The sequence below is a fragment of the Ascaphus truei genome, chromosome 12 (assembly GCF_040206685.1).
Source record: "Ascaphus truei isolate aAscTru1 chromosome 12, aAscTru1.hap1, whole genome shotgun sequence".
Lineage (NCBI taxonomy): Eukaryota > Metazoa > Chordata > Amphibia > Anura > Ascaphidae > Ascaphus > Ascaphus truei.
In genome coordinates this window covers 52,627,111-52,644,610 of record NC_134494.1, presented here as the reverse complement: position 1 = coordinate 52,644,610, position 17,500 = coordinate 52,627,111, and the positions used below count along the sequence as shown (strand labels likewise).

The 17,500-nt window shown below is 46.5% G+C and overlaps 1 protein-coding gene across 8 annotated transcripts in view; it reads right to left on the bottom strand.

Moving 5' to 3' along the window:
- Positions 1-6,706: 6,706 nt before the first annotated feature.
- The window catches only part of PLEKHA7 (pleckstrin homology domain containing A7), a 326,584-nt gene continuing 315,790 nt past the window's right edge, over positions 6,707-17,500 (bottom strand). For 7 of the 8 annotated variants that reach the window (XM_075567721.1, XM_075567722.1, XM_075567723.1 and 4 more), the window contains 2 exons: positions 10,809-10,917; positions 6,707-9,279 (listed from right to left, as the gene is read on the bottom strand). In XM_075567721.1, the coding sequence (XP_075423836.1) occupies positions 10,820-10,917 (98 nt within the window). In that variant the 3' untranslated portion in view covers positions 6,707-9,279; positions 10,809-10,819. The remainder of the gene's footprint in view (positions 9,280-10,808; positions 10,918-17,500) is intronic. The other variant, XM_075567724.1, reaches the window with a different exon arrangement.

The following is a 17,500-nucleotide window of genomic DNA, read 5'->3' as shown; positions in this document are numbered from 1 at the left end:
TGTGGCCGTAGCCTAAGGCCTCGGCCAAGCTTCCCGCTGGCGTGCTGAGGCGCAGGGAAAGCGGGTGCTTTCCCTGCGTGCCGTCAGGGGGTGGGCCAGTGACGTCACGGAGCTGGTTCGCCCTCATTGGGCGAACCGCTCACGTGACCGGCCCTGCGCTCCGGCAAGTGCTTGAATTTAAAAATTACCTAAGACCTTCGCTTCTGCGCGCTTGCGGAAGCGTAGGCGAGCCCCTACTAAAGCCGCTCTCACTGTGGCTGTAGGGGCTCACAGGTAAGTGCAAGAGCGCCTCAGCACGGCTCCACGCGTAAGCGCTGACCATGGCCGAGGCCTTAGGTAGCTCTGTATACAAAATTATATTGAGATAGCAACATTGTTTCTTCAAGAATATACCGGTAGCTACCTCAGATTTTGGGCTGGCTGTTCTGGAAAAAAGTATAACCATCCTCACACTAATGAAACCCAAAAGGTCAAAACAGCTGTCGGTGAGTAGGTTACAGGCTGTGCACTGCTTTAATGCAGGCTCTGCTGAAAAGCTGTGTAATACGGCAGGCATATGCTTATAGGGCTCCATGTTAAAAATGGAATTGAAGCAAAAGGTGATGGTGCTCATTTGCATGTCATTTTTCCCCAGAATCCCTGGCTGCAGTGGAAGCCATGTACACTAAGAGATAATGGGGAAAAGCAGGGTTGCAGACCTGTCAGACGTGAATGTACGCACAAATTATATTTTTATTTGCTGAGGAAGAGGTAATTTTGCAAGACTTTGCTGACTCCACAGCACAAACATATCCCTCCTGCACCGTAGAATAGATGTTAAAGGCAGAAATGACATTTCAAACAGAATTTGACTTTCCCTCTTCTCTTGCCTAAATGAGGCCATTGCTATTTTTTACATTCTGATGCTATACTTGATTCCTACTCATTTTTGTTATATACTGTATTTTGCGATTTTGTTTAGGCCATCTTCGTGGCTAGAATATCATGCACACATCACATTAAAAGAACAACTTGGTCTAAATGCCAGTTTTAGAGCAGCTAACAACTAAATAAGTAACAAAGAGCCTTACCTTTGTAGATACATGGCCCTTTATTCCTTGTTCGTGAATATGTAAGCCCCATTCACATCTTTTGTGTCAAACGGTTTATTTCTCAAACTTTGCATTGCAATTAACACTGTACTCCTTACTTTCTGCTAGACAACACCTTCATTTGTCACCTCTGAATTTTGTAACATTGCAGAGACCCATGTATAACTGTTACATTGTAATGTCGATTAGTGTGCCGATGCCAAAACGAGAGCCATTTACGTTGCAATCTTCAAGTTCTCTCAAAAATTAATTGTAGAAGCTACCTAACTGTGCATAGTGACTAGACGAAAACAATATGCTATGAAAGAAAGGGAGTGGGTACAAAATAATAATTAACGACTGGATAATTGATCAAAATAATTTTATCTACATCAGGGGGGAGCAACTCCAGTTCTCAAGAGCCACCAACAGGCCAGGTTTTCCGGATATCCCTGCTACAGCTCAGACATGACTGAGCCAGTGATTGAGCCCTCGGTGCTGAAGCAGGGATATTCTGAAAACCTGGCCTGTTGGTGGCCCTTGGGGACTGAAGTTGACCCCCCCTGATCTACAGCATTACTGTGCTTCTAGTGAATAAAGGCGACATGACGCACGCCGGTGTCCAACTGCTGAGGTTTTCCACCAGCACCCTGAGCATCAATAGTTTTCTATCACTTTTACAGTGGCAATCCTAAGCGATGACTGAAAAGGAATGACGTGCCATGGGGTTGCCATGAGAAGAGTTTTGTTATTCATATTTCTTCATCAGGTTTGAGTGATCGCAAGGTGTGTGTGTGTGTGTGTGTGTGTGTGTCTATGTATATATATATATAATGGAAATATTATTGTATATTCATTTGCATGTCTAAGACAGGTCTGCAACACTGTCTTTAATTATTTTCACCCAGCACACAGACCTGTCTAAGACATGCAAATGAACATACAGTAATATTTCCATTACTGTGGATGGTTTGTCACTTTTTCTACCCACCATAACAAAAAAAATATATATATCTCCTTACCAGGCAGACCTCGAATCCCAGGACACCACAGCAAAGAAGAGACAGCACTCAAGATAATCCTGTATCAAAAGTGTATTAAAGGAAACATGGCACAATAGCGAGCACTCCCTTGAGAAAGGTTCTGTTCTTAGGACCGAAACGTCGGGTGATTGTGCCATGTTTCCTTTAATACACTTTTGATACAGGATTATCTTGAGTGCTGTCTCTTCTTTGCTGTGGATATATATATATATATATATATATATATATATATATATATATATATATATATATATATATATATATATATAAAACAAAAACAAAACAGGCGCACTCATAGCGTAATAAAGTTTAACAAAATTTATGTGGAGTAGATGGTTTAAAAAAACACACTCACAAACATAGCAGAAATAAAAGCAGTTATGAGTAATACTCAGTTGCCAGCCAGATTGCAGGAACCAGGTTACTCTGGTGAGGTCGTCCGGTATGGAGAGATTACAGCAGCTTCCACAGTGTACTCCGTGTACCGGAGGAGGTAAGGAGCACCGCCCTCTCCAAGTCCCTCGTCACTGCAGTGAGTCTCCAATCAAAGTCAGGGGACGAAGCCTTTCGAGATGAAACGCGTAGGGAGTGCTTTGCGGGCGTGATATTGTCCAGTTTCAACACACACTTACTATGTCATTTATGGGATTTTATATATTGGGTAATTTATACCTATCTCAGCCAGTCATTTGTTATCCTTGCGGTGGCTGCTAGTACCTATCTGGTGAATCCTGTGACGTCATTGAGTTCTCGCGGAACTTTGATTGGAGACTCACTGCAGTGACAAGGGACTTGGAGTGGGCGGTGCTCCTTACCTCCTCCGGTACACGGAGTACACTGTGGAAGCTGCTGTAATCTCTCCATACCGGACGACCTCACCGGAGTAACCTGGTTCCTGCAATCTGGCTGGCAACTGAGTATTACTCATAACTGCTTTTATTTCTGCTATGTTGGAGTGTGTTTGTGTGTTTTTTTTAAACCATCTCCTCCACATAAATTGTGTTAAACTTTATTACGCTATGAGTGCGCCTGTTTTTTTTTGTTGTTCCCTTACATTCAGGCTGCAAAGACTCTATTGGATTGCATGTGGAGCTACATTTGGATTTGGATTGCATTTATTCTGGACATTATTTTTTCAATTTGTTTATTATTTTAGTACACATATTTTTACATTGTTTTTCATTGCATATTTTTTTTGTGTATCAGTCCTATACAACATAGATTTTCATCATTGTTTGCCTTTTTTGTTTAGTGGGTTTGGGTGGCGCCATATCCTTTTCCATATATATATAGTTTATTTTTTCCTGAGTCTCATGGAACCACGATTTCACACTGCTTTGCGTCCTCACACGGCCTGCGCACACGGTATGGATTGATGCTTTACTAAGCACGGTCCTCCAACAGACTGCCCAGAATCCGTCAAACCAGAAAAATATTGTCACACGCACACATTTTTTTCCCTTCATCACAGTATGGAGGGTCATCATTTGGGGACGGGGAGTGATTTTTTTTTTTCTTTACTGGTGAATCTTTGGGATCTTTTGCCAGCCATGACTACACACATTGCTTATCAGGGGTATACGCCTACTTTCACTTGTAACGGTTCTACAATATTTATGTGACATCTTTTGACGGAAGTAAATTCTGCACGTCTCTGTGTACTAGCCATTGTGCCGACGTTTGAAAAGATAGCACACGGGGTTTCATCGGCAAGTGATCTCACTTTTTTTCGAGCTGCCAGTTGTACATTCTGCCTAAAAATAATAACAATATATACCAGGCACACTATGATATTGAGAAAAAATATATAGACCATTCGCAGCTCTAAAGACACTTTAAATCCCAGCAAGGAAGGGAGGGATTATAACCATATTTACATTAGAAAAGAGGCGTCTAAGAGGGGATATGATAACTATATACAAATATATTCAGGGACAATACAAGGAGCTTTCAAAATAACTATTCATCCCAGTACAAAGGACTCGGGGTCATCCCTTAAGGTTGGAGGAAAGGAAATTTCACCAGCAACAAAGGAAAGGGTTCTTTACAGTAAGGGCAGTTACAATGTGGAATTCATTACCCATGGAGACTGATGGCAGATACAATATATTTGTTCAAAAAAAGGTTGGACATCTTTTTAGATGGGAAAGGTATACAGGGATATACCAAATAAGTATACATGGGAAGGATGTTGATCCAGGGATTAATCCGATTGCCAATTCTTGGAGTCAGGAAGGAATTATTTTTTCCCCTTAATGGGGTTTTTTGTTTGCCTTCCTCTGGATCAATAAGTAAGTATATATATAGGATAAAGTATCTGTTGTCTAAATTTAGCATAGGTTGAACTTGATGGACGTACGTCTTTTTTCAACCTCATCTACTATGTAACTATGTAACCATGTATAGCAGTATGGAAGATATTAGATGGCGTGTTATCAGCAGCCTTCACGTGCAGGGGTATGAGGTATCAGGAGACAGTTGAAAACTGCGACAATGCGTGTAGAATTCAGTGGAAACTAATAGAGCTGATTTGCTCAGTAACAATTGCTGGCAGGAATAACCACACAGTGGGTAAATAATAATAAATTAACTCTGTGGTCCTGCTCGATAGTACAATCTTCTAATCGTTGCGGTCCAAAGAATAGCGCGCCGTATCCGGAGTGTCACACGCCGTCTCCCCCATGCTGTGCACCGACGGTAGAGCAAAATCCAGTCCTGCCCTGCTGCTGCGGGTCCGTCCAATTGGAAGGCAGAGTCAGGAACGCTGTGAAAGATTGGTGGACAACTCGAACACGCCCAAGCACTCACAACTCACCGGGTTTAGAACAAAAATAAAAGAAAATTTATTAAACTACATAATTAAAAATGACATACTGGGGACAAAACAAACATAATTCTCCTCCCACGCTGTGATTGCGCTTTCTTAAGGAGCGGAGACACTCCTTGAGAAAGCGCTATCACAGTGTGAAACGTGTGGGAGAATTATGTTTGTTTTGTCCCCAGTATGTCATTTTTAATTATGTAGTTTAATAAATTTTCTTTTATTTTTGTTCTAAACCCGGTGAGTTGTGAGTGTTTGGGCGTGTTCGAGTTGTCCACCAATCTTTCACAGCGTTCTTGACACTATGATATTGATAGTCTCTTCTGCAGATATCTTGAACAGTGTTTCTCAGGAAGAGGCTTATGAGCTCCTCCAGGCTTCGGTGCAACCATATCTATGAATAACGCTCATGTAGGCTCATTATACAGCATCACTTAGATTGTAAGCTCTTTGGGGCAGGAATTCCTTTTCGTATTGTTTTATGTCTGAAGCGCCTATTCCCATTATGTGTTATAATATTGTCACGTGTATTGTAACGCGCTATGTACCTGGATGGCGCTATATAAATGAAGATATACATACATTGCAATCAGCAACACATCTTTCCTTCTTCTGCAGCCTTTTGGTTTATTAGAACTCTGCATATCATTTTGTGAAGAGAGAGGGGGCGAGGGGGGAAGAGCGAGGGGGCAAGAGCGAGGGGGCGAGGGGAAGAGCGAGGGGGCGGGGGAAGAGAGAGGGGGCGGGGGAAGAGAGAGGGGGCGGGGGAAGAGAGGGGGGGGCGGGGGAAGAGGCAGGGGGCGGGGGAAGAGGCAGTGGGCGGGGGAAGAGGCGGGGGGGGAAGAGGCAGGGGGGAAGAGAGAGAGGGGCAGGGGGGGAAGAGAGAGAGGGGCAGGGGGGGAAGAGAGAGGGGCAGGGGGGGAAGAGAGGGGCAGGGGGGGAAGAGAGAGAGGGGCAGGGGGGAAGAGAGAGAGGGGCAGGGGGGGAAGAGAGAGAGGGGCATGGGGGGGAAGAGAGAGGGGCAGGGAGGAAGAGAGAGAGGGGCAGGGAGGAAGAGAGAGGGGCAGGGAGGAAGAGAGAGAGGGGCAGGGAGGAAGAGAGAGGGGCAGGGGGGAAGAGGGGCTGGGGGGAAGGGGCTGGGGGGAAGAGGGAAGAAGGGGGGCAAGAGGGGGTGGGAAAGGGAAAGGAGGGTGTTGGGTGAGGAGGAAGAGGCGGGTGGAGGAGGAAGAGGCGGGTGGAGGAAGAAGAGGCGGGTGGAGGAGGAAGAGGCGGGTAGAGGAGGGGGGTGAAGGGGACAAGGGGGGTGGAGGAGAAGAGGGGGGAGTGGAGGGGTGTGGAGGGAGACAAGAGCGGGGTGGAGAGGGGGGGCGAGAGCGGGGTGGATAGAGGGGGACGAGAGCAGGGTGGAGAGGTGGAACAAGAGGGGGGACGAGAGGGGGGAGTGAGATAGAGGACAGAAAGAGGGGGGGTGGGGAGGAAAAGAGAGAGAGAGGTGGTTATAGTGATTGCGAGTTTCTTTTGATCCTTCCGCCCCTCTGATGATGCGACCAGAGTCTTGCAGTCAGATTTAAGAATTGGCCCCAAACCTATTCGGAGTATGACAGGCTGCCTTAAGACATAGAGCCAATAGGGGGGAGGGGAAGTTTCACCAAAAAGCGCAGAATTAAAAAAATACACCATTGTTTCATGTTAATACTTTACTCTTTATATACAGCATTATGTCTTCCAAACCAGGAGGGGTTTCTTTAAATGAAAGATTCACTTACAAAATATGAATTGCATTTTCTTTATTCAACATTTTTTATACAAAGGCAAAAATAAAGACATTCTAATTTTGGCAAAACGTTATTAAGTTGAAACCGGCAGTTTTCAGTTAGTTAAAAATAGACTGCACTTTCTAAATATATTTATATTTATATATACGTATATTTAAAGATGATTTTTTTTTTATCAGCAGATAGAAAACAAAATCTGTGTCTCAATTAAACAGATTTTTAAGTTTAATTCACTTCTCATTGATGCAGCAAAATACAAACAAAAAACGGTTAGTTAAATATTTCACAAACCACTGCATCCCTCGGGTATTTGGAAAGCACTCCAATCATTATTAAAAGGGAAACTAAATGTGTGTGTGTAAAGTAACTGTACACTTTGATACACTGGTAGAAAATACAATGTAGAAGTAGGGGTATTACAGATTAGCTTCACCTATACAAGTCAAACAAATATGTATTAGAAGTATATATAAATATATATATATATATATATATATATATATTAATGCCAATTGTACAAAACTTCTCGTCTTACTTTTTCTTGTAGAACACCGACGATAGTTACTTAAGCTGTTTGCAATAATTAAACCGGTTTGTATCTAATCTTTGCTCTATGCCTATGTTACTGACTGCAAAACGTATGATTAAAATAATTACAATTTCCTGTTTCCTTTTGGGAAAGACTGTGGATTAAAAATAAACTGTACAAAAGCAGAAAATATAAAACATTGAAGTATGAATTATTCCTCATACGTGGATTGACTTGTTAAAAAAAAAAGAAGAAAAGAAAATGTAGAAGTGAAAGTCATTCTACACTCTGAGTCAGCGTGGGAAACATTGTGCTTTAGTTCCTAGTTGCTGGAGGAACCTGGAAAACATCATTGTAAAGATCTTGCATTATATGATATGTGACACTCCCTTGATTTCCTATGCTTACTGGCAGGACTTTCTACATGTACTGGTTCCACAGAGCAACTTGTAAAGTGAGGTTTCTGAAATCCAGAAATATCACAGTGAGATGGAAACTGGCCTAATGGGGAATTTTGCACTGCTATCATCTTAAGAACGTTTTTTTTGCTGTTGAAAGCCACCATGACACTTTGCAAGTCACCTTCAGCAGACAAGGAGTTGACCTTGAAATGGTGACAGGTTGAAAAAATCATGGTCCTCAAATGATTCCTACGTGTATACTAAATGTCCCCAAATTATTCATGCAAAAGTAAATTCTTTATATAATATTGTGGTTGAATCATTTTAGGCCACCTTGTACTTTCAATTTGATAAGAAAAGCAATACAAAATAATTAAAACGCTAAATAAAACATCTTAGACTAAATTAGCCATTTCTTATATCTTCTCTACTTTGGTTTTATAAAATAATGTTGTTTGTTTCACTTTAAACGCCTCACACAGTCCCGGATTTATAGAAAGATCACTATACAGTCACTGTGCAAAGCAATTCCAGCATCTCACAATGTCCAAAAGAGCAGAGTAAGACCGCTCCGATTTCACTGCCCAGAACTGCTTTGCGCGGTGATTGTGCAGCTATCTTAACAAAAATGCCCTCTACACTTTCTGCATAGCCAAAAGGAAACTGTATTTATCCCTGCTGTGTCTTTGTTTTATTCAAGCTTAAGATGGCCCATTAAAAATGTCACAATTCAGAAAGGTAGCAACTTGTCTCCATTAACATCCCTCCCAAAAGAGCTGCCCCCCTCCCCCTGACCCAAGGAGCACTAATAGACATAATAATATAAGAATCCCCTGGAAATAAAAGGTAATCTTTCTGTAGATAGTGAATATCCTGGTACAATAAGGGGCTGTTTTTATTATCTTCATTTTATCAACCTCACCCGGGCACCCTGCTCTCTCACAGTAGCAGCAAATTATTAAAAAAAAATTAACACAATATTTTAGGGAAAAGGATGGTTAGTTTAAATCGGTTAAGTTTTAAAAACCTTTTGAACTCCCCCAATTTTTTTTACAGGCCTAGAAGCCCTTTTTGGAGGTTGCTTAACCTGTACAGACATACATTTATCAAGCAGAGCACACGGCATTCAGCCGAACCCAAGAGGACCATTGACAGCTTGTGGAAAGTCTTTCTTTTTACTTGGCAAAGGATTTCCTGTGGCCACCTTTGCATATATATATATATATATCATATATATATACACATATATTTCGCAATTCAAACCTGTGGGATAAATTGAACATCTTAAAAAAAGAAAAAACTGCTTTGCTACTGGCCCAAGAAGACGATTCCCGACCATTCCTTCCATGTATCATATTAAAGAACGCACATTTTAAATCATACCTTAAAAAAGTGCCATTGTGTCTACAGAATATAAAAGTCAGAACTAAAATCGGGGTTCCAAAATCTTCAGCAACTATCCATGTGAGAATGATTTGTACATCTAGAGGAAAGCACGACTACTTCCTGTAACTCCTTCTGTATGCGTCTGTAGCCAGGTAATGTCCCTTCAAGAAAGCTGGAACAAACAAAATCCTTTTTCTTTCGTATTTTGTATAGGTTGTGGTCTTCAAGATGTCAATGCTCAGTTACTGCATGCGCTGTCGTAAAGAAAACACGTCAATTAGTGCTGTATAGTAACGCAAAAGCAACATGTACCTTTTCATTTTCTACATTAAAGAAGTCCTGCTAAATTGCACTACCTGAAATGGGATGAAACGTACATTCTGTTTTTACAAAACTGTATTCTGTGTTTTCCCCTGTTGGTTGAAACCTTATTAATTGGTGGTGTCAGAAGTTTGCTATTTTCTGTGGCTTCAGGCCAATGCTTCCCCTGTCTTCTTTGAAACTGCCGGAAGGCAAATTGTAAAAAGAATCCTATCTTCATTTCAAATGTTCCAGTCAGAAATGTTCTGCATGTAAAGTAATATCTACTGATAAGGATCGGAGAAGGCTCATTCTGTAAATACATTACAAAATGGCACTGTTGATGTTACACAGTATTTTAATGGCTGCCTCTTGGAAACATAAAATGATACATAAGTCACTATATCCCAATGTAATAAAGACATTTGGAAGCAGGCATATAAATAGCATGTGAAGCTCTGGAATAGGTTTTGGACAGCTCTCACATGCAGCCGGAGACTCTTTCAGCAGATCAGGGTTAATGGTTAATTTATGACATGGTTCTTTAAAGACACTGACCCATAAACTTTGATCAATATAAAATGAGTATTTATTAATTAGTATATATTAATATACTGGCGGCGTTTGAAGAGTCTACTCATCACAATGAATCAGCAAGAAGGTAAAAGTATGGCCCAAAGTATTAGTTTAGTTTCACAGAAAAAAGCATCATTAATTGAGTAACGTATTAACCCTTTTACTAACTTGTACTGAGACGCATCAGAGCAACTAAAAGGTTAAGAAATACCGGTAACCTTTTTGTGTGTAATAAATGAGGTATAAGAATTATTTAATGAAAATAGCTATTTATAAACAATTTGGAATATCTGAGAATGACATACAGTAATCGGCTTTTCTCCTCATAGTCCAGCCTCCCAGAGCATCTAAAATGTACCCACCATGCAGCCATGATGTACAAACTATACAAGCGCTATTTAGCATGCAACTGTGAAACCGCAAAACACTCATCTGAATTGTAGGATAAGATCGCTTTCCTACTCTACAGTATAAATGTTTAGCATTAAAGCAGCAGTACTCAGGGAAATTAAAATACACAACATTGTAGATTATTATTAAGTTGCATCTGGCAGGAAATAAATGTTAATAATAATCTATTATTATAAACAAGCTCTGTTCTTTGAACAAGTTTGATGATGTTTACACTTCACTCCCTGGGCAGTTTTAAGTCACGATGACATAACTGACATACGAAATACTTCCACACCAAGTGAATGACCACACACAAGAGATCATTTTAGGTTCAGCCGTAATAATTATAATTTAAATGACAAAGATTTGTTTGGCTTGTTCTGCTGCTTTAAAGAGTAGCAAAAAACAAAACAACTGGTATTCCTTTACAAATAGCAACACACTGCTGTTTGTATTTCTTTACACCGTGTAAGCAAATACAAAGTTAAACATGCTAAGAGCAGCTAGTTCTTACTTTTAGGTTGCTTAGACAAATGTGTAGTGAACTCCATTGCTTAAGGGGTAGGGAGGTGTCTGTAGTGCAGAAGCTGGGGGTGCATTAGATTGGAAGGCCAGCTGTTCAGCTAGAATGGATCACATACAGAATTTAAGTAAGAGAATTTGACGTGCAAATTAAACAGAAAACAGAACCTTTCCAACAACTGATTAGAGACGTCAGAATAACAAACATGCTCAGTTGCACTTTTATGGACAGTGCAAACATTAATTTATTGCTGCCGTTTAGCCTAAACATTGAAAGGCACATACCTGAGACTGAGGAATCCAAGATGAAAACTGCATGCATACATTTCAGGGCATTGTTTCATTACTCAATGCTAAATATGTTACAGATACTTTCTGGCCAACAGTCACAATTCAGAATGAATGAATTGTACTTGCTTATTTTCCATTAGATAAGTAGTGTGTGTATAGGTGTATAGGTACCTATTCCTGATTATATATATATATATATATATATATATATATATATATATACACACAGTGTTCGACAATTAATCATAACCACACGCCCGTGGCGTGTGGATTTAGGCCGCTGGCGAGTGGATTTAGGCCGCTGGCGAGTGGATTTAGGCCGCTGCTGCGGCTCTATGAATTCCCCTGCTCGCGCCAATTTTTTTTTTATAATAAATAAATAAGTAATCCCCTTCCCTGATTGGCCTGACGCGAGGAAGAGGGCCGGCTTGCTGTCCGGGGCGGGGTGTAGGCTGGGGGGGGGGGTGTTCCCATTGCTGGGGGGGTCCCCGCAGATGCTGACCATTGCTGGGGGGGTCCCCGCGGCTGCTGACCATTGCTGGAGGACAAGGTAGGTGCTTCCCCTCCGTCCCACGCTCCTTTGGCACCCGCGCGGGCAGGGTAATAGGAGCGCGCGCATGCGCTGGAGGGGGGGGGGGGCACGTGGAGTTCCCGGCCACGTTTCCCATCGGGGAGGTTGGTGTGGCCGTGCGGCAGGGACCCGATATCCCCGTTGGCCCCCGATCCCCCCGTAACTAATGCCGACCCCTACTAATGTCTGACTGCCTGACCTCCCCCTGACCCCCCTCCTGGCTGCAGCCTGGGCGCAAGCGCGGCTTGCAAGTTGCCACGTTTCCCATCGGGGAGGTTGGTGGCCGTGCGCCTGTCCGGCTGGCCCCCCGATTCTCCTGCTGCACCCCCGACCCCCCCGCTGGCCCCCCGACCCCTCCGCTGGCCCCCCGACCCCTCCGCTGCCCCCCCCGACCCCTCCGCTGCCCCCTCGATCCTCCCGCAACTCCTGCCCGATCCCCTGGCATGTGGAGGACAAGCAAACCCTGGAGCAACAGGTAGGCCCCCTCCCTTCCAATGAATACCAACCCAGTCACCCACCCAGTGAGTGTGTGTCTGTGTGTCTGTGAGTGTGGGTATGTGTGTCTGTGAGTGTGGGTGAGTGTGTCTGTGGGTGTGGGTGTGGGTGAGTGTGTCTGTGGGTGTGGGTGAGTGTGTCTGTGGGTGTGGGTGAGTGTGGGTGTGGGTGAGTGTGTCTCTGGGTGTGGGTGAGTGTGTCTGTGGGTGTGGGTGAGTGTGTTTGTGTCTGTGTGTGTCTGTGAGTGTGTGTGTCTGTGAGTGTGTGTGTCTGTGAGTGTTTGAGTCTGTGAGTGTGTGTGTCTGTGAGTGTTTGAGTCTGTGAGTGTTTGAGTCTGTGAGTGTGTGTGTCTGTGAGTGTTTGAGTCTGTGAGTGTTTGAGTCTGTGAGTGTTTGAGTCTGTGAGTGTTTGAGTCTGTGAGTGTTTGAGTCTGTGAGTGTTTGAGTCTGTGAGTGTTTGAGTCTGTGAGTGTTTGAGTCTGTGAGTGTTTGAGTCTGTGAGTGTTTGAGTCTGTGAGTGTTTGAGTCTGTGAGTGTTTGAGTCTGTGAGTGTTTGAGTCTGTGAGTGTTTGAGTCTGTGAGTGTTTTGAGTCTGTGAGTGTATGTTTGTGTGAGTGTGTGTGTGTGCCTGTGTATCTGTTATGTGTGTCTGTGAGTGTTTGTTTGAGTCTGAGTGTATGTGTGTGTGTGAGTGAGTCTGAGTGTGTCTGTGAGTGTGTGTGAGTGTGTGTGTCTGTGTGTGTCACCCTCTCACCCTCTCCCTGTCGCCCTTTCCCTTTCGCCCTCTCCCTGTGTGTGTGTTCTCTCTATCTCTCTGTGTCTCCCTCATTTTGTCTCTCTGTGTGTCTCTGTGTCTCTGTGTGTCTCTGTCTCTCTGTGTGTCTCTGTCTCTCTGTGTGTCTCTGTTTCTCTGTGTGTCTCTCTCTCTGTGTCTCTGTGTGTGTGTGTGTGTGTGTGTGTCTCTCTCTGTCTCTCTGTCTCTCTGTCTCTCTGTCTCTCTGTCTCTCTGTCTCTCTGTCTCTCTGTCTCTCTGTCTCTCTGTCTCTCTGTCTCTCACCCACTCTCTCTCACACTCTGGATCTCTTATTTACCCTATATATATATATCTTAACTGCCCTATACTACACCGAAATAACCTACACTGCTTTATTCCAGATCTGACTCAAGCTTCACACGGGAGACATCGGAATCCCCCCTAACCCAGAAGACAGGTAGGGAACACCTCCCCTCCAATGTATAACATGGCGGGAATGAGGGTACCTGGACATTGAGGGACTGCGGATCAGGTAAGATCCCAGGCAGGATTGCTGCTTTAGATTTTGTGACGCAGGGGCGTCCAGGCACTGGTTATGGGGTTCAGGAACACACACACACACACACACACACACACACACACACACACACACACACACACACACACACACACACACACACACACACAACAAGGACTAATTGTAGTATAATGTAATACAATAAATAAACTAATGTCAAAAACGAATGTTGATCTTACTATGAATTCATTCATTTTTTTTAAAGTGGGCCTGGGGGCGGGACTAGGGCGGGTTTGGGGGCGGGACGGGACTGGGGTGGGTTTGGGGGCGGGGCGGGACTAGGGCGGGGTTGGCGGCGGGCCTAGGTGGCGAGTAGATTTTTTGGTTGGGCGAGTAGGTTTTTGGGTGATTTGTCGAACACTGTAAATACATATATACATATATATATATATATATACACACATACAGGTAAACCCCGTTATAACGCGCCTCGTTATACCGCGATTCGTTTTGGTTTTTTTGCACACTGCACACTGCACACACTGCACACACTGCACACACTGCACACACTGCACACACTCTGACTGCACACACTCACTGCACACACTCTGCTCATTGCTCACACTGCACACACACTGCTCATTGCTCACACTACACACACACTGCTCATTGCTCACACTGCACACACACTGCTCATTGCTCACACTGCACACACACTGCTCATTGCTCACACTGCACACACTGACACACTGCTCACACTGCACACACACTGCTCATTGCTCACACTGCACACACACTGCTCATTGCTCACACTGCACACACTGACACACTGCTCACACTGCACACACACTGCTCATTGCTCACACTGCACACACTGCTCATTGCTCACACACACACACACACACACACACACACACACACACACACACACACACACACACACACACACACACACACACACACACCCTCCCAATACACATATACATAAATCAGCCTTACCTTGGGGATGATTGGTGAGGCCTGTGGCTGCAGGGGGGGGGGGGGGGCGGTGCGTGCCGGTGGGGGTGGTGCTGCGGTGGAGGGGGGTGATGGCTGCGGGGGCCCCCGATGCTGCGGGGGCCCCCGATGCTGCGGGGGCTGGTGGGATGGCTCGGTACAGCGCGGGGGGGCAGGTAGGTGGGGGTAGGTTGGCGGTACGGCCCGGGACGGGGGGTGGGACGTCATTGTGCTGTGGGGGGGTGGCGGGGCCCTGCGCTGCGCGGCGGAGTGGCAGGACAACCCTGCGCTACGGCGGGGCGAGGGGGCCCGGTCCTGCGAGGGGGGGTGATGGTGCTAGGGGAGGGGAGGTGACGGTGCTGGGGGGGTTGGTGCTGCGGGGGTCCAGGCGGCTGATCACCTGTTCCCCGGGCCTCCCTCTCACGCCGGAGCTGATGACTTCCGGCAGACTGGCACTGTCGATAGGGAGACCAGTGCCGGTGCAGTTTTTTTTTTTTAAACATATACTGTACTGTATTAAATTAACCGGGCACGGCCCTTTGCCCTGGGAGGGAGAGGGAAGGGGCTGGGAGGGAGAGGGAGTGGGAGGGAGAGGGAGGGGGCTGGGAGGGAGAGGGAGGAGGCATGTGGCCCGCATGTAGGGCTTCCGGACACCTCTTCCTTCCTTCCCTCCTCACTCCCTCCCGAACAGGCGCGCGGCGGCCATTTTTTTTAAAATTAGCGCGACCCCGTTACTAACACGGTGGTCTCGGGGTGGACCCCGAGGACTGCGTTATAACGGGGTTTACCTGTATATATATATATATATATATATATATATATATATATATATATATATATATAATCAAAAAATAAATAGATGATACCGTTCTGTGGCTAACGAAATGACCCTTTGAGAAAGTTACAGCACGTGACGAAACGCGTTAGGGAACGGAACTGCGTCATCACGCAAGCGCATGACAGGCCGTATCAAGCGCTGATACACATTGCGGCCAGCAGAGATTTTATATTTTCCTAAAACTCAAAGACTGCATCATTTATTTTAAGGAGCCTTTCTACTCATGCACCAGAGAACATCTACCAGCAGCTTCAAGTGAGAGTTGGACTGCAGGGTCTGGAGGCCAAGTGACCAGAGTTGGCGGTGATATATTTCACATACTGCTTGATTTTAACCTACCCTTGTGAGTGGATTTTCTAACCCCCCCCCCCCCTCCCCTTTCCCAATAAATGTACTGTATTATGCTATGGGGCGTGTGCTCTCTCTCTCTTTTTTCTTTTCTAATAGGTATCACCTGGATGTGGTTCATCCTATTTGAGAGCTGCCGGAGATCCCCTCATACCAGGACTATTTTTTCCTATTTAAGGATTTTCACTCAAGACTGGTTTTTATATCAATTTTTCTTTTTGCTTGTATTTTATGTTATCACATTTTTTTTGGAGTGTTGTCTTAAATTGTTTTTCACGAAATAGGAGCACATAATATATCTTACTATATATTTCTGAAAGCATTGTATGTGTCTCTGTCTGCACTGTCCCTAGCGGCAATCTCATTGGTCCCTTGGCCCGCCCGCCCCCGCACACCTCTCATTGGCCTGAGGCGGAGAGACGGGCCAAAGGTCCAACCACACACACACACACACACACACACACACACACACACACACACACACACACACACACACACACACACACACACACACACACACACAAACACAAACACCGTCCGCCCGCCCGCCCGCCCAGTAAGTCACACCACTGCGCGTCCGCCTCAACTGATGGCCCCAGTAACTCACCTATTTCAGCCTCGCGCCACAGGCCCACACATGCACGCGCTTCCTGCCGCCGCCTGCACGCGCCTCAGTCCGACACATCGGGGGACCAAGCGATCGCAGGGGGGGGGGGGGGGGAGCGCGTCACGGGGAACGGAGGAGCGCATCACGGGGAACGGGGGAGCGAAGAGCGAGCCCCGAGCCATCGGGGAACCAAGAAGGGGGAGCGGCCAGCCGCCGAGACAGCGGGGGAACGGACGCCCGGACGGGGGGGGGGGGGGGGGGGGAGAGGGCATGCACATACATAAATTATGACACTACATATGCCCCCTGCTCTCCACCCCCCCACTCCTTTCTCCCCCCCCCCACTCTCCTTTCCCCTTTCTCCCCCCCCCCACTCTCCTTTCCCCTTTCTCCCCCCCCCACTCTCCTTTCCCTTTTCCCCCCCCCCCCCACTCTCCTTTTCCCCCCCCCCCCACTCTCCTTTCCCCCCCCCCCCCACTCTCCTTCCCCCCCCCCCCCACTCTCCTTTTCCCCCCCCCCCCCACTCTCCTTTTTCCCCCCCCCCCCACTCTCCTTTTTCCCCCCCCCCCACTCTCCTTTCCCCCCCCCCCCCCCCCACTCTCCTTTCCCCCCCCCCCCCCCACTCCTTTTCCCCCCCCCCCCCCACTCTCCTTTTCCCCCCCCCCCCCACTCTCCTTTTCCCCCCCCCCCCCACTCTCCTTTCCCCCCCCCCCCCACTCTCCTTTCCCCCCCCCCCACTCTCCTTTTCCCCCCCCCCCACTCTCCTTTTTCTCCCCCCCCCCCACTCTCCTTTCCCCCCCCCCCCCACTCTCCTTTCCCCCCCCCCACTCTCCTTTCCCCCCCCCCCCCCACTCTCCTTTCCCCCCCCCCCCCACTCTCCTTTCCCCCCCCCCCCCACTCTCCTTTCCCCCCCCCCCCCACTCTCCTTCCCCCCCCCCCCACTCTCCTTTTCCCCCCCCCACTCTCCTTTTCCCCCCCACTCTCCTTTCCCCCCCCCCCCACTCTCCTTTTCCCCCCCCCCCACTCTCCTTTTCCCCCCCCCACTCTCCTTTCCCCCCCCCCACTCTCCTTCCCCCCCCACTCCCCTTTCCCCTCTTCTCCCCTTTCCCCCCCCACTCCCCTTTCCCCTCTTCTCCCCTCCCACTCTCCTTTCCCCCCCCCACCTCTCCTTTTCCCCCCCCCACTCTCCTTTCCCCCCCCCCACTCTCCTTTCCCCCCCCACTCTCCTTTCCCCCCCCCCACTCTCCTTTTCCCCCCCCCCACTCTCC